Below are 23,271 nucleotides of genomic sequence, written 5' to 3' on the forward strand. Positions count from 1 at the left end.
AAAGTGTTGCTATCTTAATTTCCTTCTCTTTTAAGAATATTTGACTTAAGACATCAATAATAGATTAAAAACTTGAGAGAAATTTTAAAAGAATTCTTCAGCAAGGATTTCCAACAGGCTTTTAGCCAGTGAATCCTTAGGTTTTGTGTTAACAAGTAGATATGATTCGGACCTTATGAATCAGTTCATCTGTTTTTATTTACATTACTTTCCTTTTTTATGTCCAGCAGTCAAAGAAGGGKGCAGTACCGTTCAAAAAAGCTTAGGGATTAAAATTGTATTTCCTTGAAAATGTTAATGCTTTATTCCTGAAAATGATTTTGAATGCATAGACTGAAGGAGATTCTTCATAAGAGACTGAAGACGATCGTTCACCTGATCTGACTCTGTGACCAAGTACAGATCACTGCTGGCTTATTTTTCCATCATAAGGATGGATGGAACAATCAGGTACTTTAATATTTTAAACATATTGTATAGACAATTTTGTAAAAGGACTTAATCCTGCATTGCTTAAGAATACTTCAAAGTTCCTGTGGTACAAAACAGGACATTAGGGCTAGAAATGAAAGAAACTAGGCTTTTGGAAAGAAGCCAGCTTTTTAGACCATGGACTAAAATCTGGATTAGGATAGGGATTGATGCTCTTAAGCACTACAGAAGATACTGAAATCGTGTTTTGATACCTCTTATTGTACTGGGAAAATATATTAACATTTACAGTGTTTTAAATTCAATTTTTGAAATGTACTGGCATGTGCAGAAAGTCGTGTTTTTGTTATGTACATAACTTGTCATTTGCTACTTGTTAAGTAATACATGATTTCCAAATTGTTCACTGAAAGATAGTTAGTTRTACAGTGCCAGCTTGTATTCTTGCGTAGTTCCCTGTGCGCAAAATGATTGGGTACGCATAAAGAGGCAAAAGGACCTCTTTGAGGGCAGGTGAAATGCCAAGATGCTTATTGGTGAGTCACGAGTGAAATGTGGCATCTTTGTTTCTGTTTGTGCACCTGAAAATAATCACTGTAAAATATGAAAGCATGCAATCTAACTAAGGTTAAATATGTTAAAGTTGACTTCAAAGATCATGACTTAATCAAAAGGGAGGAGCAGTTGGCAAGATCACTTGTAAGAAGTTACAGTGTCTGGAGTGCACAGAATTGTCTGTTTGAGGATAACTAGTAGTGTCTTTTTCAAGGAATGCAGCGGAAAGATTTTTTTCCTTTTGCCACAGGAAATTAATCTCATTTTTCCAGTGTTTGAGAAAAGATGTGGTAGAAAGCTATACAGTATTTTTCTTTGTTTGTGTAGGGGAGGATATCTTTCTGCAAGTCCCAGCTGAGGAACCTCCATAAATGATGCTTAGTTGTTATGGTTATGGGATGTGTCAGGACTTCTTCCTGTTAGAAGGGACTGTGTGCGTTCACTTGTCAGTTGATGGTATCTAGTGTTTTTCAGGAAGTGGTGTTTCAGGAGGGGGTGGCAGCCTCACTATGTACGTTTTCTATTGCATCTATTTTTTTGTTCCCCTAAAAGTACATAAGCATGAATTGCACTAACTTTTTAAAAACATACTTAATGATAGCAAAATATTTCATGATGGCAGAAATGAAACGGTTTAATTCATCTTCAACTTTATTACTATATTCTAGGGGGTTTAAGAGTTAGCAATATTCTATCTAATGAGATGTCTTTCTAATCAGGAAGAAGAATCTCATATCTTTTCAGAACATCAGAATTTGTGAAAGATGATACATTTTTCAAGACAGGAGTTTTCATGACGAAAGGGAGTAGTGGTTGGAAAAACTGTAGTTGTAGTTTGTTATTATCAACTAAGTTAAAATACAGGGAAGGTGTGGAGGACTTGTGGAACAAGCGTAGACTAGTATGATCTTCTGTGAACGGTCCTGCTTTCTGTGGTATCTAGAGAGAGAAACTGAGTTGTTAAGTTTAACCTATTGGTTACAGTCAGCCTTATCCAAAGCAAAGTCTCAAAATGATCTTTGAGACTTGTGCATGATTGACTGTTACCACCTTTACTTGATCGGCTTATTAAACTATTTCAGACATTTCTTTCTTTAAATTAATTGTTTGTTTCTTTTCCAAGGAGTGTATAGGCAACAAAACATAGCTAAGAAGAAAGCTTGTGGAAACAAGGTCTGTCTGAGAGAGAAGCAGCCTTGTGATTTAACCCACGCAGTATTAAGGTTTGCTACCCATGTGTTGTTAAATGTYGAAGAGTTGAAAAATGAATCTGTTGGATTTGCTGTTTGAGCAGTGGTTTTAAATTCAGTAGCTTCTGGCTATGGGAGAGTGTGTACTTCTAACTGGCCTTAAGTTGGTTTGGTCCGGTGCTGCTCAGGCGTTAAAGACTGAGGCTGGATTTTCTATCTGTTACTCTGTGTTTTGAAATTCCTACCAATGCTTCTGCTGCTTCTTCTAGAATTGGCCTCTTCCTACACAGCTCCAGATGTTGAAGCTCCTTGGAACTGCCTTGGTACGTGATGAATAGGCAAAGGACTGTGTTGATGTTGTTAGGTGGGCTCTGGTGGGTTAAAAAATAAAWAAGGGCCTGACACGTATGGACAGAAAGGAGAAGGAATCAACAAAAAAAAAAAACAGTTCTTGACCACATCTCTACTGCCAGTATCATGCTGTATGCGATGTATAAGCACATCATGCTTGGTTGGGCAAGCAGCAAGTTTCACGTACGTGCGGAAGGGTTGCTTTAAAAATGTAAAATTTATTTACTCTGTTTTTTTATTTGAGTAATGGACCAAGAACTCCTAAAAGCCAGATGTAGTTAAAAATGATTCATGTTGTGATATCTGTATTTTTTTCCTTCAGATTTCAARTGCCCACAAGTAAAGGTAATAAAATAGAGACGGTAACAGTGAGAAGATGGAGCAGCACTAGCCCAGTCCTCTGAAGGCAGAGGTAAGTTACCTCCATGCAGTACTCAAAGCGTGTATTGAGTCTTCACCTAGAGTAATAGAGGCGTCAGTAACTTTTAAACTTGGACTGTATTTGGCTTACATTTCTTTTGTAGCTGAGGCTTAAAGAAACTGAGTTTCTTTACACATTGAATCGCATGGACGAGTCAGTAACAGAAGACAACCGTCCCCCCCCCGTGTAAAAAGACCAAGAAACTGTGTATGCCCCTTAAAAAAAAATGTGTATTGTGGTGAAGTGACTCTCTCTTTCTTATGCAGTTATGGAAAAGAATATAAAAGCAACTTAAAAATAATGACCAGTGGAAGTCTAGATAATTTACCTTGCACTAAAGACTCAGTTTTCTGAGTATTACCTTCACTTCAGAGAGTTAGGGTTTATTTAATAAAAACTAATGATAAAGACATAGCCTGATATAGCAGTACTTACATTGTTGCTCACCACTGACGTAAGTTTTTTTGATTTGATTTTCTTTGATTTGTCTTATTTTTTCCTGAGAAAATTCAGAAATCTCAGTGGACTGTTACATTTGAGAAATGCTTGCAAGATTCCCTAGCTGGGGGAAAAAAGTAAATTGTGTTGGCTTGTAACCCCATGAACAGAACTGAAATGTGACATGGTAAATAACAAAATTCTGTAAGCAAAGCTGGAAAAAATCTAAAGTAGAAAACAAAAAGAATCACATTCATATATTTCTTTGGTAACAATGTTGGAAGAGAGATTAAAAACTGTAAGCGGAGTCAGCACAGGGCCAATAAAAAACAGAATCCGTACTTTTGAACGAAAGTACTGCTGCTAAAATAAGGTGACTAGTGACTGCTCTGTAGAATAGGATGCACTGGAATGGTGCCAGTTTGTTGACAAATAGCTATCAGATTCTTTCCATGTAAACTGTTTAACAATTTATTGATTTACTGATACTGATTTTACTATCTTAACCACATAAGCAAGGAAAAAATACTAAGCTTGATGTGGGAGTCTTTTAGTTGTACATCAATAGAAATGATATAATGATAAATTTGGAAAATGATGAATTAAATGAGATATTGGAACATTTTTTCTGTATAAAAAAATCTCAGCAACCATAGATAGATTTAATTTTAAAAGTATTAAGTGGGGACGATTTCTGTCCAAAAAAATTCATAATTAAACACAGACATTACTTTTTATACTGTTGTTCCATATATTTTGAAATTGTGTATATAAAAACAAAACGTAAAAAAAACCTGCCAGGTACTTAAACTCACTTTTTATTACAAGATGTGCAGTAYAATAGTGCAATACTAATTTTGTTCCTGAGAAGAGCTATCACTATTTTAATAGAAAAATATGAACAAATTAGCCTCACTTAAATGTGAAATGTCTTTGAATGTTGTAATATTTTCATCTTAAAACTGTTGAGAGAAAATTGCATTTTTACCTTTTCTATTGTAATAGCAGAAAAAAACATTTCAGTGAGTAATGCTTTTGCTTTTTTAAACACCAGGTATCTTGAAGATGCTATTTTTATGTATCAGCTTTTGGTATTTCATATGGTTTGTTTRTTTATTTTATTGCAGGAAAAGGAAGGAAGGAAAGAGAAAGGAAAAATTCTAGCTACACAGCAATGAAGACGACTGAAGAAAGGGAGCTACTGTCATGTGGGTATTGATCTCCTGAAAGGTTCCTCAGTAGAAGGCAACATACTTATTTTATGCTAAAAATATTTTAAAGGTAATGTATTTTAAAGTAAGAGATTGTTCAGAGGCCATTAAATACATTTGTTTTAATTGCAAGAAACATCTACCTGTAACTTTAGCACATTTACTTCTGTTATGGAACAGTTGAAAAATTGTCACTTTCATTGTAAATACCCTGGTCAGATTTGCCATCATTTGTATGCTGTTTCCATAATGATTTCCTTTTAGTGAGTTGTAGCCACTTCCTGTATTTTTTTTTTTTTCCATCAAACAGAATTCTTGGTTCTTCTTTTCATCTAAACATACTATGCCTGCACAGGAGATGAACAGCATTTCACAACAAGGGGTAGTAGGAAGTTTCTTTATATATTTGATGATCCAAATACTCTGAGGAGGAATTCATCTGTTCTTAATTATAGAAGTTTTTAACCTCTTAGTTTCAGACTAATTTTATATTTGAGCTTTGTAGAAATTGCCTTTATGAATTTTTTGTATTTCTTAAATAATTTTGAGTCTTAGGATATATTGCTCTGAGCAAAGGCTCAATTAGAGAAGATTCTGGGTTGGGGGGGGTGGGGTGAGAGGGATTTCTTGGCTTTCATCCAAGAACTATATGCGCTACATGGCAGACTGCACCTTTTCAGTAATACCTACCTGAATCAAGACAAAAAAATAAAGTATACTATTTGTAATTTCAATAACTATGCTTTAAAGATGAGGAAAAAATGTTTCTGTAAACTCCAGCAGAAAGAGTTAGGTAAATCAGTTTTAGTTCAACAGAAAAGGAGATAAGACTGCAGCTAGTATAATGCATTTTTATAACAAAGGAGACGAATGTTAAGTTAGTTAGTTTACTTTTTAGAACTGGTTTGAAAATAAAACCAATCCCTAAATGATTAGTCTAGTTCTGTTTTTTTTGACTAGGATGTATTGCTTCATTGTTAGCTGTGAGTGAAATATGTTGCTATGCCAGAACTGTATCAATTACAGTACACAGAAGCATTAAAAAAACAAGCCTTAGAACAGCTCATTGACCTCTGTGTCTTCCTGTTTGGCAAACTAGGCATTTTTATTAGTATGTTTTTGCATTTCTCCAAGCATGGGAGACACTGAATCAGTGTGTTTTAAGCATAATGCTACCACCTGTTCATGCAAGACAGTTTATTTGCCTGATCATGGCCTTTTTCATGCAATTACAATACCCAGCAATTGTGAATGTATTCAGAGCCTGCATCTGCCCGTCCTTTTAGGGCATTTACTGTTTGCAGTATGCTATTATACAGTCTTAGTCATAAAGAGTTAAAAGAAACAGTGGTTTAGTACTACTTSATAAAATAGCTAGTAGATTTCATGTACAACCTCTGTAGTAGCATAAGTGAGTGCAAAGTAAGTAAGCATGTCCATTAGTAACTGATGTTTCTACTCTTCACAGCTTCTCCTGAACTGTTTGTGTAATGTTTTCAGCCAGTCGGCTCAGCTGAGATCGCAGCAAAGACAAGAGTAGGTAAGTAAGTCAGTCAGTCAGCAGTTCCTTTCTCTCACCTTTACAGCAGATTAACTAACTGCACTAATCGCAATGATAATTTAACTATGCTATTAAAAAAAGAAGTGATTGATTAATTTTTCACATACATACTTTTTCTTATGTATGTTTGGGCTACAGAAGTAGAAAAGTCACTAGACAGTGTAACTAACATTATTAGGCTGGAATATACTTAGAAAATAACCTGTGCTATCAGTTGTGATAACTTGCTGTGTGTATACACATGATGCTAATACAGGAATTAGGTCATTTTAGAATCTGTACTTCATAACTAAWCTTCCGATTATTGTTTCAATGGAGAAAGCTACTCTTCACTCAACTGAGTATTTCTTATAAATGTTTGATTTTTTTTTCATGAATTCCGGTCGTCTTTGATAGAGCTAGATTAAGAGGTTGTATTTTAATGGTGCACGCTCTTACTTCATATCTGAAACTGCACACTGATCTTAGACTGGATGTACTCAAACAAACAGCAGTAAAAGGAGCAGGTATTGTGTTTGTCTCTTTATGCCCATTACAGAGAGCATGATGCCATCTTTGTCTTCACAGCATCAAACTGACTGGAGGACTCAACTCAGACAAAATTAACTTGTAAAGATTCGCGTAGAGGCGTTGTAGTTGGCGTTYGCCAGGTATCAAACCACTAAAACAAACCCTGCTAACTGATCACATAGACATTAGATGTTCCCACTGCAGTTGCTCACAATCCAGAAAGTTAGGCTTAACATTTATTTCGTAGTTACACATTGCCTACAGGGTTCTTTCACCATTAAACATTGTCTATGAGATACATTCTATGTGAATAGAAATTACCAAAGCCTGTGGAAATACAGCAAAGCAAAAACCCTGTAATGCAGAGCTAGCACCTTTTGATTGCATAGTTTTAATATTCCCCTATGAGTCTTCTCTTAGTACTTTACCCTCTCCCCCAAATGCACTATGTTTGTTAGTTATTACTACTTAATTATTCATACAAAATCAATTGAAACAACTTGTGTAGTCCTGCCTGGAGCAAAGATTGTAAATGGAAGGTTGTTCTGATGATTGATAGTAAAATTTAGTCCAAGAGCTATTTTCATACTAAGAAGTTTTCCTATATAAACAAATTATTGAAATCCTCAAGAACAGCCACTGTAAAATAAATAGTTATGGCTAGTTTGGGGGTTTATAAGAGGTTCAGCTGAAACATATGTCCCAGTCATTTTATGCAACTATAGATAAGTTAGTTTGGTGTTTGCTAAGTGAATAACTAAGTTTGAGCTGAAGAAGTTGTTGTGGATATGGAGCAAGTTAAGTAATTTTCCTTAATGTTTTAGCTTCTTGTAGGCAAATCTACATTAAGTGTTTTCCAGTGAGGTGTCCTTTAGTGTTAAAGCTCCCCATGAAGGTTGTTTTGGGGTTTTGCTTCATCTTGGGGTTCTGCTTCATCTTGGAATAGAGAGCAGTAGATAAAATGAAAATCTTGTATGAATCTGTATTGAAACTAGCCAGTATGTACATAGTTTAATTAATTTATATCATTCTCACCTACTCTGCATGAGTAGATAAGACAAAAGAACAGGACAGGAGTCCTCCAAAAGAGGTATCAGATTAGTTTCTCTTTTCTCTCTTAGAATGCTGCAAGACTGACAGAAGAAGTGAAGTTAGTCAAGTAGTGACTGTCAGAAAAAAATGAAGTCTACAGAAGCATGGTAATATTGTTCTCTACTGAGAGAAAARTGTAAAGTAAAGTATAACATACAGTTGTTATCAACAGATCATGAAGAACACAAGGGAACTCAATTCTTTATAATGAGGGCAAGACAGCATTTTCCGTAGTCTTTTTTCCTGTTTCCATGTCCTTAACGCATTCCCCACTTTCTTTCACTATCAGACAACCTTTTACTGATGCAAAATAGCAGAAAATAAGGCAATTTTAGTCATTCGGTGTGAACTCCTTTAAGCAAATCTGGCTAAAGGCTTGCTTTCAATCCTGAAAGAAAAAAAGCAGTCTGTCAGAAGATATGCACATACTTACTTACCCTTTCTATGTATAAAACAAAACTGTTGGGTATATAGAGCATGCTTCATTTGAGACAGTATTTATTTCTCTAACATAATCTGATTTTCTAGTAAGTAAGTAAGGTGTCTTAAATGGCCAGGGAGCTTTTCCTCCATAACAAATGCTACCCATGTCAGTGCTATAGCAACCAGTACTATCAAGGTCAAAGTCAAATCATTAAACTGTAAACAGTTCTGTTTAGCAAGGGGCAGGTGTCAGAACTGGCTTGATTCACTGTCTCCAGGAAACAGAAAAACAAGCTTTTTCATCAACCAAGAGCAGGAAGTTATTGTATACCTAAATAGTAAATATTACAAAATTTCTACCCTTGAAGTTAGAATTCTCTAATATAAGTAAGTAAGTAAGTCACAAAGAATGAAACCTCAAACTTCAAATGCACTGAAAATCAAGACATTTTGAATATCTGTCACTTAGGCCTTTGAATATCCTAAGTGACTCAGCACAATAATAGCTAGTGGAACAACTGAACCACTTTTTTTGTACTTTTAGTATGTAAGCCGTGCTATTCAGTTACATTTCAGTATTACTATTCATTAATGACAGCATACAAACACAGAATAAAACTACATGTGAGGCTTGGAGTAGAGGTGAAATTAGCATTTCTCAAACTGTTACCAACTTCATCTTGCATCAGAGTAATTTTGTTTCAGCTGAAACTTAACATGCCAGCAGTTCTCATTTCCTGACCTTGCTCTATTCAAATGTCGAGTACACTTACCTTCTTCATCTTTATAATGAAAAGTATGACTAACTTTTCAGAGAGAGGTTTTGGCTGCTTTTTGCAGTAAGGGTTACTACCTTAACGTTTCATTAGGTACAGCAGTTCTCATCCAGTTGCATTGCAACTGAYTGATTATAGAGATCAGTAATAAAACAACTCTGCTGTTTGCAGAGGCTCTTAATTTTAGTCCTACCTCAGTTAGTTAACATCTCACATATCCTTTTAGAACCTGCCAGCTGCTTTCCCCTTGGTCTCTTCAGCCTGCTCACAAAACTTTCTTTTCCTTGCTTGTGTGTGYGTCTCCCACAAAGCTACTGCTGCTCTCTCACATTCCTTTATTTGTGCTTCTCTTTGAGACTTCGTCCTTTGACGACTTCATCAAATTCCAGTATTTAGAACACATTCCTGTAAACCAACTGAGTTCATCTTTCTCAAGCCTTTACCTTGTATTCAAACTTGACATTGCTTTGTGCCCTGTAACATAAACAGCTTCTGCAGTCCTGCTTTCTACTTTTACTTTAAATAACTTTATAAAAACACACTGCTGCTCCGTACTTCCTGGATCAGGCACTGCTCTGTCTCAGTGAAGTTTCCATGGTGCTTAATATGTTTTAGTAATAGTGCAGACTAATTAATATTTAGGATTCAGAGGCATACTGCCTACTTAAAACATTGCATCTGTAAACTGTCTGAGAGCAAAACACTGAAAAACATCCTAATAATTCCCTAATCTGTTTACACTGATGCCCAGATGACTGCCATGTGCATGATGGCAGAGGCTACTGTTTGTTAGAGCAACACCACATTTTTGTTAAGTGTAATTATGTGCCAGTGAAAAAATATCAAGTTGTTATTTTTGTATTCTGCCTAACAATTATTGCTGTTTTGCAACAAATACAGCTCCTTGAGTTTAGTCACTTTTTGCAGCCCAGTTAAATTAACTCCTGCTCTTTCTTGCAAGCCAACTTTGGCTAATGTTTTCTTTGAAATACTTAAAGATTTCTGAAATAGTATAGTTAATCTAAGTAAACTTACATGTTTCCATATTTCTCCAGTCCTCTCAATTACAATAGTGTGTGATTTATTGACTGGTGATGTAACCTTGTAGTCATCAGACAAGAGACCTAGAATTGGATACTGATTCCTGTACCTGCATTAAAAGAATTGAAATCCTGTAAAACATAACACTAAAATCTGCATACCTGTATCCAAATTACAGATTTTATAATTCTTCTAGTTTAGTTATCAATCCCCAAATATTTTTACTAGTAACTAAAAAAATGTCATTTAAATAGCACTTTGACATACTGGTTACTCTTCAATTGCTGTTACAATGCTTAGTGGGAATATCTGTGGAATATTCACCCTAGATAGGTCTTCCCAGCTTGACTTTTTCTCCTAAAAGCTGAGTAGATAATGTTAAGAAATTTGAAGGATGAAAGGACTTACTTAATTAATAGAAACTACACAATGGAAATCAAAAGAATGCATTTTTTAAGAAAAGTGAGTAACTACATTACTTCTTAATGATGGTGGCTGTTGTACCAGGGGACTGATTGCATGATAATCTCTCTTGCTTCAATCTGAAAAGGTCCTGAGAAAACAAAAAATAAACATTTAAATGAAATTATATTTGCTAATTCAGCAAAGTCACAACAAAATAATTGCAGAACCTCATCTCAAAGAACAGTCTGAAATATTCTGTCCTTCCAAGAAACTAGCAGGGAAACAGCATCATCAAATATTCAATTAAAAAAAAAAAAAATCCTATTCCTGATTCGGGATGGTGTTACTTCTTAGTAAAATGCCATCTTCATAGTAAATTAACACTTAAACCTAACATTCCTAAAACAGAATTATGTTACTTTACCTCTTGTTGTTGCTTAATAAAAGCATCTTTCTCCTCCAGCATTGATGTCAGTTCATGCAACCTTATTTGCAAGTCACTGTTACTTCCTTCTCTTCTTGATATGTCTTGCTGGAATTGGGATAACTGAGACTAAAAATAGAAATATGATAAAGAAGAGTTAAGTAAGTGTTCTGTGTTCCTTGCAGGTGACCTTTAAGCATGCATCTATGACTGGATGTACTTTTCCATTACACTGAACATGCTTGAATTAGTAGAATTTCAAAAACCTTGTTTTTGAACACATGCATTTACATAATATGTAATATATAGATATATGCAGATTTGCACGGACTAATCACTTTTAAATGAACAAAGGTTGAGCTGTACAGTGAATTCAGAGAGTACCAGTTGGACTCAACTCTTTAAGTATCTGTGATAATTCAACTAACAGATTCATAACTTGAGAAATTTAACACAACACTGAACAAACTGGTTTCCTGGATGATTAAATGTTAATACTAGGGATTTATCTTTATTTTCTAGATTTTTTTTTAATCACAGTTTTATGTTCTACACAAGGGTTTCAGAGTGATTATTAGTATCGTACAAAGTAATTGCAGAAATCTAAAGTGTACATTTGCTATATCTTTCCTCTTTCTTAATTAAAAAATAACCCATTTACCTGCAGTCATACACAGTGAGGAATACACCCATATCAAGTTAATCAACATACCCTAAGACTGCGGATCTCACGATCTTTATCCTCTCTCAAGTTGTTGATCATCTCTACGTAACGGCTAGAGAGTTCATCTGTGGTGGTCTGAAGCGTTGGATTAGAACAGGTCTATAGAGAATGAAATGGCTTTTATTTTTAAAAGATTTTTGCAAGCTTAATTGCTTTACAGTTGAATTTGTGAGCAACAGCTACTGTAAACAGTAAAATGAGCCTATTACCTGTAGTCTCAAGTTCTGGATCTCTTGCTCCAAGGCACGCTTGCAGTACTCCAGTTCTTTCAATTGGCAATCCTTTTCTCCCTCACTGAGCCGAAGAGAAAGGAGCTGTTCTTCCAGAGAGCGACATTTTGCAGTACTCTCTCTGAGTCCTTGCTGGAATATACCACACATTAATTACTCAAAATCCTCAAAGGCTGAAATATGGAGTAGTTTTTGGTTGACTGTAACTACATTGAAAATGTTTCTAAAGTCACCTGCTGCTGACGATTATTTTCTCTCAAGGAAGTCAGCATAGTTTCATACTCTTTAACTTGTGAATCTTTAAAAGACAAATCCTTCTTAAGACAGACATTGTCCGTTTCTAATTTCTGTAAGACAAAAGTATTTTATTGTGAATAGCTGCAATTTTTCAGTAAACCTTTCCCCATGTTCAAAATACAAAGTAATGAGTAATTAATAAGTGATGACTTAGAGAAAATTTTTAGTTTATTTGGGACTGCTTTGGGGKTTTTTTTACTGAGCTCAGAGCTGCTCATCACTGTAGTGTGTGTGGCTTCCTGTTGTGTGGTAAGCACTGTAATCTTGGATAGTGCTCCTTCAGCCTGTCCCAGAAAAGACTTACTTGTAGTCTTAACTTATTAAACAGAAATCAACAAAAATCCCAAACAAAGACCGCTTTACTGCACAGACTACTTGTTTTACATTAATGATGTGAGGGGAAGCTAGCTAGCTAGCTCTCTCTCCCTCTCTCCCCCTCTCTCCTCCCCCCCCAACACTGCATTTCAAAAGAGAATGTTGTGAAGTTTCCAGGCTGGCTAAGAAAAAGTTCTACCATGAGACAACTTCTGCTTTCAGAACAGCAGCTATCTACACTCCGTATCAGAGCTACAGAACTGCAGCTTCCAAGTTCCGATATTCCACTCTGGAGACTCGCTCAAGTCCTTAAAGGTACCAGCTGACAGCAATTCTTCTGTAAGTGGGGAATACAGCTTGCACATAGGAGTAAACGGAAGTGAGGTCTCCTGCTTCCTGGAACAGTGCTACTATATAAGCAGTTGGTCCATATTAGAACATTAAGTAATGAGGTAATTAAGCAGTAAAACATTAAGTAACGAAATAAAAACATTAAGTAAAAGTTTTAGAACTTTGAATTATCTCGTAAGTTCACTATTCAGGGTCTTTCCTGCCTTTGAAAATACRCGTTTGGTGGTTTTGGATTATACAAATTTAAAACTTGAAATCCACTGATGAAAGAAATCTTCTAACCTCATCCACTGTACAAGTCATGCAAGGCTATTAATAAATTAACAGTTCATATTAAAGCAACTAAAAGCCTGGACTTCAAAACTTCATCCTAATGGACTTTCTTCACTGACAGGTATCAACAAGGGAACTGAAAAGTGTGGCTTACCCCCAAATCATCCTGTAAATGGCAAAGCTCTTCACGTAAGTTTTTAAAAGTGGAAAGCACAAGCCTCAATGATTTATCTGATGTCACTCGCATCTAGGAGGAAAAGAAACAAATAAAAAAGTATGTATTCTGATTTACTAGTGAGCTTCGTTTACAATAAGCAATGTGTAGGAGAAGAGAACTGCTATACAGCTGAAAACAACTTTTACTCCTAGAACTATTGCTCAAGTCATTGTAGAAACTGTGGACACTTTAAAGAAAGATTCATTTTCATGCAGTGTGTTCTGCAACTAGCACAACTTTTGAACTATTGTGCTTTTTAATACAGGACAGAACATTTTTAAAAAGAAAGGAACAGAAGAAAGGAGAACTGAATGGGTTAATATCTCACAATCAAGTTCAGAGCTCTGTGTGTTATAGTAATGAAAAAAGGAACCACTCTACCTGAGAAGCCACAGAGGAATGGATTCATCATCTTTGAGAGCTGTTAAACCGAGCTTTCAGCCCAAAGGCAAAGCATTAAAATAAAAATAAACAACACACTCAAACTACCGACTTTTTCCTTTAAAGGGAAAAAAGTTCCCAAGGATTAAAGGAGTCACCTAGATGAAAAAGAAAAGCAATAATGCTCAATAGACTAACCCTGTCTCCTTTTTTTTTCTGTTAATACATTGTAAACAGCTGTGTATTAATTCATATTAGAACACAAATGTTGCATTTCATGGTAGTTTTCTAATATTTGAGAGAAAAAGTGCACAAAATAATCCCTCAAACTTTTGACTAATCTAGAAAGGCTGGACATTCTAGTTAAAAGATTTATTTTTAAATACCTGGATCAAAATTAAATCTTTGTCCTGCTTTTCTTCCTCTAGTACTTCTCTTAACATCATGCAAGAAATATCTTAATAATTCAAACTGAAACAAGCTATCAGAATCTCTATCACTGATTAGCCCTTCTTACATTTGTCAACCGTAGTGGTGCTATTATGAGACAGAGGCTTCAAACGTAATGTTTCTAGTGTAACTAACTAACTGATCTGTTTTATTGTAATTAAAATGAAACTTCAGTTTTGACTTACAGTTTTGTTGTCTTTTTTGTGAAATATGCTATTGAGATTACATTAAAAGAAGGAATTAAGTCAGAGTGGTTAAATTTAGAATGTAAAAATCCAAGTCCCCCCCTCAGAAACTGCTTAGTGCTAGAGATGGCTAATCTCCGTAGGTGTTGTGTACTTTCACAGCAAACAAACAGCTACCTACAAAAACACTTTATATAGAAGGTCAGTATCTCCTCCCCCCCCCAAAAAAAAACAAAACAAAACAAAACAAAACACCACATTACAGAGACTACTGTAACGCTAGGAAGCAACAAAACCAAAAAACATTATCAGAACTTAGCATTCTCGCCTGATTACCTTTCAGGCAAACCTAGGGGGCTGGTGAACAAAAAAAAAAGGAAAAAAAAAAAAAAACAGGCTGTGATGGCTAGGTAGCTAAAAAAACAAGACAAGGAGAAAAACTGAAGTCATTTATAAACAGAACCAAAACAGAAATGGTTATATATTGTTACTGAATGTCATAAGCATGCACAGGCATGAGCAACATTGTTATACATGTTTAACCAGAATACTTACGGAAGATGAGACATAAATTATAAACATTAGATGTAGTTGGTAATTGATATCCAATTCAACATTCAATAACCTTTAACTTTTAAAGCAAATTCTTAATATACATAAAGCACAAACAAATAAAAACAGACTAGTATTTTCATATAATTATCTGTTAAAAAAAATGGTTTTCAGTGAAACTGCAAGAAAGCTCCAATAAAGCTGCGTTTAAAATACATAGTCTGTGAAAGCAACTGCCACATGTCACTTGAAGCCATTTGTATGATCCAAACATGTTACTTCATATTCTACTTATTCCATTTATTCTAATGTAAAGTATGTTATATAAACATTCCCTGGTAGGTGTAAGCGAGCTTCTACTGTTTGAACTTACTGTTCACCTAYACACACCCCCTCTGCCCCATTCACATACCTGAAGGAGGTAACGAATCTGTTGTTTTGTTGCCTCAGACAGTCCTTTGGGAATTAAATCTTCAACATCTTCAGTCTAAGCAAAGAAGGGTGTGGRGAGGAGTTACTTGTCTCTGACATCTTGATAAAGAACTATGCCTGCTAGATCATAATGCAGTTTCATTAACTACAAATCTTTACTATGAAAAACTTGTTTTGGACAGGGCAAAATGCAGTTAAAGTACATCAAAGGGTACCCACAAGATGTCCAAAGTCTTATATATGTGTGACATTAAAAAGAGATGAACTGATACGTCAAATATTTTCCTTAAATGAATATTCAAATCATTAAGTTTAACTTTTATTTTAAGAGCAGTATTCAAAATGATCCTCTCTCATAAACAGCAGTTAACACTAAAACAGTACTCCAAAAAGTTTATGATATAATCAAATCTCATATTTCTAAATAATTGACTGTCAACAAACAAATGGTGACCAATGTGCTATAAGAGATACTGCTAGTGATTAAGTGGCATTGCATCATATAATTTGATCCTGAACAAATATTTCTGCCATATACACAATGCCTTTAAAAATAATAAATGTGCTGATGATATGATATGGTGATGTAATGATATGGTATCATCAGATTCTCAAAAACGAATCCAGCATGGCTGGAGCTTTTTGTAAACGTAGAAAAGTCTGTTTTCTCAACTTAAGTTCCTCTTCTTTCTGTGAGGGGCAGTATTCTCCACTTCTCCTAATGCATGGCAGTACATGTTGCCGAACTTCTTTATTGGCAAGAAAGTGAAAGACCCTTTACAATAAATGCATACTGTAAAAATCTGTAACTATGCAAGAATACTTTACAATGAAATCATTATTAGCACAACAGGAAAAACTTTAAAAATTTGACCCTCGTAATGTACTGGAATAATACAAATAATTAAAGTTCACTTGTAACGTTTGCAAACACGCCTATCAGTAGGTTGCAGAATTTTAATGTTATTAACAAGCAGGAATCATTAACTAACACAGACTGTCATCTTCATACTAAACAGACTAGACCACATCCTGGTCTGGTTAAACTGGACTAGACTTAACTTAGTTCCAAACTGAAGATCCACACAATTCTTACTAACATTAAATGTTACGAAACAGCTTGTAAGAGCACGTCTGCTGCTTACCTGACTGGTAAGTTCAATGTCATGGTTCCTAGAAGACAAAATTCAAGGGACCAATTAACTGAATGCTTCTTGATAACTACGAATGCATGACCAGTCACAACCATAAAAAGATCATCTTTTAAATTACTAACAGAACTCTTTACATTCCTTCTAAAGTAACAGACAAATACGAGGTGTTAAATATTAGTCCATATATAGAGACAGCTGAGCAGACTGGAATACTAACAGGAGTGTAGTTAGCACATTGCTTCCCTTAGACTATCTCTGTTTCTTTGAGTAGTTATCCCAATTACGTCAGGTTAACCCAACTACCCTGAGAATTGGCTTGGGTAATGGCTTTACCCAGACTGTGCTGCAGTATATTGACATGCCTGAATTTACCAGTGTCAAGGTTTTTCTTGATGTTCAAATTCTCCTTTTTACATACTATGCCAATTTCTTTTTGGATCCCTTTGGCTTATTTCAGTGGAGTTATCAGCAAAAGAGAGTGGGTGAGAAGAGGGGGAAAGGAATGAAATAATGGTGATTGTGAGAAAAGGGTAAGAMGACCTGTAAAGACTCACAGATTACTGACTTGAGAGTGCGTTTCTTTTCAAAATCAAATAATTTATAGGCCCCTGCGGAAGACATACTTAACATCAATTTGCATGTAGACAGAGTGTCACGCTATGTGATGACCATCTTTTCATTCATGATATAACAAAATTAATGAAATGGCAACTTGAGTATTTGGGTTGTTTCATTCTTCAGGACCAGTAACAGAACTGTATCATTAAATATGTCAAACAGCATGCTGCAGGTGTATTTAAATTTGTTCTATCTACTGTTTTAACCAACMAATAATTTTGTATTGTGTATTAAACAATTTGAAAAAGCACTAAATTCAATTAATTCATTTAGCTTACAGCCTTGTTTATATCCGCAGGTACTCGGCAAGTTATATTACTATAAAATACACTTTGAATTCTATTTGTCTGAAAAGTTAGCATTGAGCTCTCACTGTGCATTCCTAGGATTTCTGGAATACTAAAATGAAAGCACACATAAAGTGACAATACCTCCCACCTATCTTTTCCACATGCTGTAGTAAACAACTGTGCAAGTCATTGGTCTTGCGGTTCAGTTCAGCAAGCAGCTCACCAAAGTAGCGGCAGTCCAGCTGGTCATTATTTTCCTGAGGGCAACTCACCTAACAGAAGATACGTAAGAACATTATAGTTGAGTTCCCATCTTCAAGATGAAAACTGAACATCAAAATGCAGCATGCGTGATGGATTTGTCTGCTGTTATTAATTTGCAATCTATTTACACTATTCTTTTCCCAGGTTTTGAGTCTTATATGTCTTCTGTTTTTCAATGAGCTATACAGAAATAAATGACTTCCTTTACAGCAACAAGAAATAGGCAAAGTAGTATCTCCACCTATAGCAACATCATCATCATTATTCTAACATAGAGAGAATTAGCAAATCTTTCATTAATGAACATGCCTCCACACCTACAGTGGATAATCCCTGTTAGCAGCACCCAGATAAACTCAAGTGCAAGATTCCCCACTGCAAAAATCATGTTTTTACTACTATATTCTCACTGCTTTTCCTTATGTTTATGCATTGGAGTATATCTGATGGCTGAGTTGAGAAGTTCCTGGATTCCTTCCCAAGGACAATTTCAGAAGCATTTATAGAAAGCACTGGCATACAAGACCTCTTTCTTAAAGCCCAAAAAGATCTTAAAGTACCTCCAACTTAAGTTCAAATGTTTACGCATGCAAACAATAAAAGAATTAAACCTAGCCCAAACTGAGTTTACCTGAGTTAGTTTATGGTAGAATCTGGCCATAGGAAATACGACGTAGGTCTAATACTAAGGTCACTAACGTGTTTCTCTTGCCACCTGTATATTGAATAGATGCACAGGAAGGGACTACTACACTTCCGCTCCCCCCTGATGGAAATAGCACACATGTATATGTATACACGTATATGGCAACCCTTAGAAACTCCAGAAGGTGGAAACTGCTGTAAAATGAAGGGTGACGGAAGCTAGTTTTGTACTTCCAATGAATCTATGTCAAATACATCTACATCAAATTGAAATATACTTCAAATCCTCATTGATCAGTTTAGACAAAGAGCAATTCTGAGCTTATGCATGTCCATTTTATAAAGTAATTTAAACTTTTTTCCCAAACTAAGGGTATAATTCTTATATTATTCAGTCTTACGGTGTGAAAGGCACAAGCTTTAAAATCACGCTCAAAAATTAAATGGCTCTAAAGCTGTTAAGTGTAAAGTTACAGCTATCTAACAAATGTCTGCGCATCAGACATGAATTATAAATACATGAATTACAAATATACTTTGCTCTTACCTTACTGTAAGCTATATGGTTAAAAGCAACAAAACTATTTAAAGTTCTTTGTTTTAAGCTAAAAATCACGTCCATCTAATTCCTTCAAAATCTATAAACCTGATTAGAGGGCATTAGAGGAGTACCCTTCCTAGGCAAAACACAAGCAGTTCTAAACAACATTTACAATCTCAGCATGCAAAGACGGTATTTGCAACAGATGAACAAACTTTGCTGTTTACTTACAGTGCATTTGTACTTACTTACTGTGCAATGATTTTGAGCAAAACCTGTTGAGATCAGGGACGAATAATTTTATCCATTTGTAAAGTTTTATACTCTCCATTAAAAAAAAAAAACACACTGTGAATAGTAAAATATTCAGCAAGTGATTCTTACCGGCTCACATGTCTGGACTGTTACCCTCCTCACRGTATTTCCTCTGCAGTCATCACTCACAGAGACTGGGATTATTTCGCAGGGGCTACCAGTCTGTGTTTGCTGGCACTGATAAGTGACCTGGGACTGTTCAGACTGCTGGCAAGGCTGGATAACATGACATTGATCTGATTGCTGGGGAATTTGATATTGGTGTGAAAATTGATACTGCTTCTCCTATAAACAAAAAGTATTTCTTTTAAGCCACAAAACACATCTTAATGAGATGGAAGCATAACATGAATACATAAATGAATAAAAGTTGTTTTTGCAGGGAAAAATATGTGATGGTTTCAGATATTTTAATAATCCTAATAAATTTTTTTTTTTTCCTATTTGAACATGAGTTTGCCTCATTCTTTTGTAGTTTAAGGTTGTAATTCACCAGCTCCTGAAATTCTAGTAGCTGGAAATAAAAGGTGCAGAAGATACCTTTTGTTTCTAATTTTACTTATGAGTTGTCTTTCATTATGTTGTTGTTCTTAACATATCCACTCAGGAAATGGGAACCTCCATTAAAACATGTGTATATCCTGTTTCAATAAGTATCTTAGAGATTGAAAAAAGAGCTAGTTGCTCTAGTTGAACTATTTACTGGGTTCTTATTACTTCAGTTAGAAAAACATTTAGTACAGATCAAGATATTGCTCCATAAATCCTTTCAGCAATTCCATTTTCAGAGTGTGCAATATATATGGGACATACGCATCTTGTTTTTACAATCCAAGAAAAATGCTATTTCCGAGGGAAAAAAAATCAAAGCCCCAAAACACAGAAACTAGCAACTAGTATAGCCTCCAGTCAAAACACTGAAGGTTACTGATTTCATCAGAATTAATAGTTTTTCAGTGTCACAGTCYTTACAAGTTTTTTCCCTCAAAAAATGTATTCTTTATATTCTATGTAGAAATATATAAATGAAAGCACTGGAACAGGTTGCCCAGAGAGGTTGTGGAGTCTCCTTCTCTGGAGATATTATTCAAAACTTGCCTCGTGCAACCCTGTCTAACATGCTCTAGGTGASCCTGCTTGAGCAGGGGGCTTGGACTAGATCATCTCCAGAGGTCCCTTCCAAACTTACCCATTCTGTGATTCTGTGAAAATTCTAGGCTTTAGGTAGTTTTGACTGGAATTTAAAATGCAGTTATATTAAAAAGGTTGAATCAACATCTCATTCTGCACCAAAGTCAGAGGGACAGAGAGTACATCCATATTAGCAAATGGCACAGGAAGAGGACCCAGTGTCCAAAATATTCTACATATTTTAGGTGGTTTTATTTCACAGTAGCTAAAGTTTGGTCTCAAAGGACTGAACACCCATTAACAGTTCAGGTGCACTGGATGGACTCCTGTGAGACATCGTTAGCTTTCATGATCCATGACCACTGTGCAAAATAAACCAAAAAGCAGTAGGTAGTCAGTGACTGGGAAATTATATTCAAAACTGCACTCATGATTTGACTTAAAATGCTAATATAAAWGCACCCTGGGTAACAAAAAAATCAAAACCAGAAATAGGGTTTCCAGGGCTGGATTCCACACTGGGTTTTTATTATTTTCTTCTTAGACTATCAGTAGAAAGAATGAAAAGAGTATTATTCACAATTACCTCAAATTTTCTCCCTTTTCACTTTGGAGAACAGATGTCACATGTATTTCATCTATTCTTTACAGTAGAAAACAAAAATCCAGAACTGCACAAAAACTTCATTTTAAAAATGAAGCAACAAAAAAAAAGAGATTAGATACATCAGTCTGAAATATGCTTCATTTCAAAAACTTGAAAATAACAGTATTTCAGAGTAATAAAAAAGGGGATAAAAACTGACAATTTTCCTATTGACTAAACACCAAATCTGAGACAAAATTTCAAAAGGCTTTACCAAAAAATAGTTTCTCAAGAAAGAGTGAAAGTCAAAGCTAAAAGTTAGTCTTTACACTCCAATTTTTATAAAACTTTATATAGGTTATTCTGTTGTGAAGCTACTGCAAGAAATTAATGCTCTGTCAATATTCACATGAAGAGTTCTATGACTATGTTCAAACTGAGAGCTTCAGAGATTCAATAGCAGCTTTCTTCACTAGCTTGAAATAAGAAAGTCTTAAGAAAAGAATTCTGCTGTTCTCATGCACAGAAATTGTTTCATTTACTTTGAGAATGTTTCTTATACCTGGACAACACAATTCTCAGGAAAAAAAAAAACAGTTCCCAAAAGAAACAGAACTTTTCTACTACTGTTTCAATTTTCTTTTGCAATAAATAACATACAGAAATAACTTACCTGGTGAGGATTTAATAGCTCATATTTTCTTATTGTTTTTTCATAGATGACATTATTTCCAGGATAGAAATTCCCTCCTCTAAAAAATGGGGATAATGGCTCCTGTAAAACACATTAATAAAAAACATTCATATATGTTGTCAAACAGCCAATTCAGTTAGTGGCATTTTGACTAAAAATGATTGGAGCTTTCCTGTAGTTTGAAGACACATGCACTTAAAATTCTATAAAGTAAATATCTTCTATTTTCACAGTTCTTTGAGATACACTGTTCCAATATGCATATTTGAGTGGGTGTAAGTTTCAGTCTTGAACTCAGATTTTTATGCACGTACATACTGCATCTCAACTACACACCATGGGGAAAAACAATAAATTACACTGTTTTTTCTCACAGAATCCTGCCGGACTCTGAAAAAAACGATCAGGCTACATAATATAAGGTGGACAGTATGTCATGGTAACTAGAGTTCATCAAGCTGTGAAACTTTCTCATTGTAGTCATTCACCCATGTAGCACTGAGAGACCAGCAGCCAATTCAGGCAGGTGATAACTATTATAAATTTCAGGCAGTCATGCAGAGCTGAGAGAGATCAGCGGTTAAAGCACTGTTTTGCCAGATATATGCTATCTGATCTGCTGCCTTCTGAAACAGCTTAGTGTCTCATAAACGCGAAGGTGAGAGCTCCAGTAGGTTTCTCATATAGCTGCATTTTTGAGCAGCGCTGTTCCCTGAGGTCAGGTTGAGTGTGTGCTGGTTGTCATGGAAGACTGCCCAGTAGACTTCTTACAGCTTCTTTCTGGAAAATAATTTTAAGCATTCTACTTAATGACTTTTACCCAGCATATATACCTCTAATTCCACCAAGAAGTCTATTACAAAAGAATTAATCAAAAGGCAAGAGAGTTTCCAAACAGCTTTTTAAAAATTGTTTTAAAATTCCTCTGTCACACTACAGATTTTTCTATCAGTCAGCTCCACTTGGAAACAAAGCAGTTGTGCTTCTATCTAGACAATAGTTGAAATAAATTGGGTAGAAACAGTTAAAAATTCATCTCTTCACCAATTATATTGAAGTATATTAATACAGACCTAACTACTAAGAGCTGAGAAGCCTAATTGTGTGATGATTCCATAGTATTTTTAATTCCTAGTAATTTAATCTCAGAATCAGAGTTACGGCCATGTGAGTTAAAAATACTTAGCAGCCCATGGTGGTGGTAACTGAGCACTTTACAGAATCAAGATAATTACAAAAGAAAGACTTGCACAAACAGAACTAAATAGTTTTCCTACCTGTTCAGGATTCTCTATAATAATCCTCCGAACAGTGCCCTGCAAGGAAGAAAACACGTAAAGATTCAGTGATTATTGCAGTCTGAGCTCCAAAACCTTTTTATGCTCATACCTCAGATTATACAGATTCTCAAATTCATCTGAATCAACTATAACCATATTGAGAACCATTAGCTTGTATCACCTAGAAATGTTTTCAAACCATGTATAGCCTTTCCAATCAAAAGGAAATAAATCCCACACAATCTGGACGTACAGAATCTGGATTCTCAGCTTTAAGAGTGTTTTTTTTCTCTGTTACCTGTCTGCAGGTCTGAGGGAATTAGTCTTTACTTTTCCTAAGTGTCAGAAGAATAGAATACAAATTAGAGTGAACACACTGGACTAGTTCTTCAACGATGGCAAGTCCCTATACCACAGAACACTGTCTTTTACTTATAGTTGTTTATGTTACATAGTAAAGCCAGCTAGTGCAAACTGCTGTACTTCTAAGATACAGTTTGTTCCAGTTTGTAGTGC

At 35.2% G+C, this 23,271-nt stretch overlaps 1 protein-coding gene and 1 long non-coding RNA gene across 4 annotated transcripts in view; one reads left to right on the top strand and one right to left on the bottom strand.

Annotated features, from left to right (window-relative positions):
- Nucleotides 1-5,222: 5,222 nt before the first annotated feature.
- Nucleotides 5,223-14,252, top strand: LOC146587419 (uncharacterized). Of its 2 annotated transcripts, none has more exons than XR_014897636.1 (2): nt 5,223-6,138; nt 6,698-14,252. It is a non-coding gene; the product is annotated as an uncharacterized LOC146587419 (long non-coding RNA). The 2 variants fall into 2 exon arrangements; XR_014897637.1 differs by having other exon boundaries at nt 6,727-14,252.
- The window catches only part of POF1B (POF1B actin binding protein), a 22,988-nt gene continuing 6,091 nt past the window's right edge, over nt 6,375-23,271 (bottom strand). The window contains exons 2-15 of one of the 2 annotated variants that reach the window (XM_085319593.1): nt 22,753-22,791; nt 21,455-21,556; nt 19,134-19,349; nt 17,441-17,571; nt 16,383-16,410; nt 15,218-15,292; nt 13,175-13,267; nt 12,018-12,131; nt 11,764-11,916; nt 11,543-11,653; nt 10,831-10,959; nt 10,481-10,554; nt 9,996-10,110; nt 6,375-8,149 (exon numbers count right to left, since the gene is read on the bottom strand). In XM_085319593.1, coding sequence (XP_085175719.1) covers nt 8,144-8,149; nt 9,996-10,110; nt 10,481-10,554; nt 10,831-10,959; nt 11,543-11,653; nt 11,764-11,916; nt 12,018-12,131; nt 13,175-13,267; nt 15,218-15,292; nt 16,383-16,410; nt 17,441-17,571; nt 19,134-19,349; nt 21,455-21,556; nt 22,753-22,791 — 1,386 coding nt within the window. In that variant the 3' untranslated portion in view covers nt 6,375-8,143. Of the gene's footprint in view, nt 8,150-9,784; nt 10,111-10,480; nt 10,555-10,830; nt 10,960-11,542; nt 11,654-11,763; nt 11,917-12,017; nt 12,132-13,174; nt 13,268-15,217; nt 15,293-16,382; nt 16,411-17,440; nt 17,572-19,133; nt 19,350-21,454; nt 21,557-22,752; nt 22,792-23,271 lie in introns of those variants that run through there. The other variant, XM_085319592.1, reaches the window with a different exon arrangement.

The sequence above is a fragment of the Rhea americana genome, unplaced genomic scaffold (genome assembly GCF_003343005.1).
Source record: "Rhea americana isolate MKP2758 unplaced genomic scaffold, rheAme1 scaffold_6, whole genome shotgun sequence".
NCBI lineage: Eukaryota > Metazoa > Chordata > Aves > Rheiformes > Rheidae > Rhea > Rhea americana.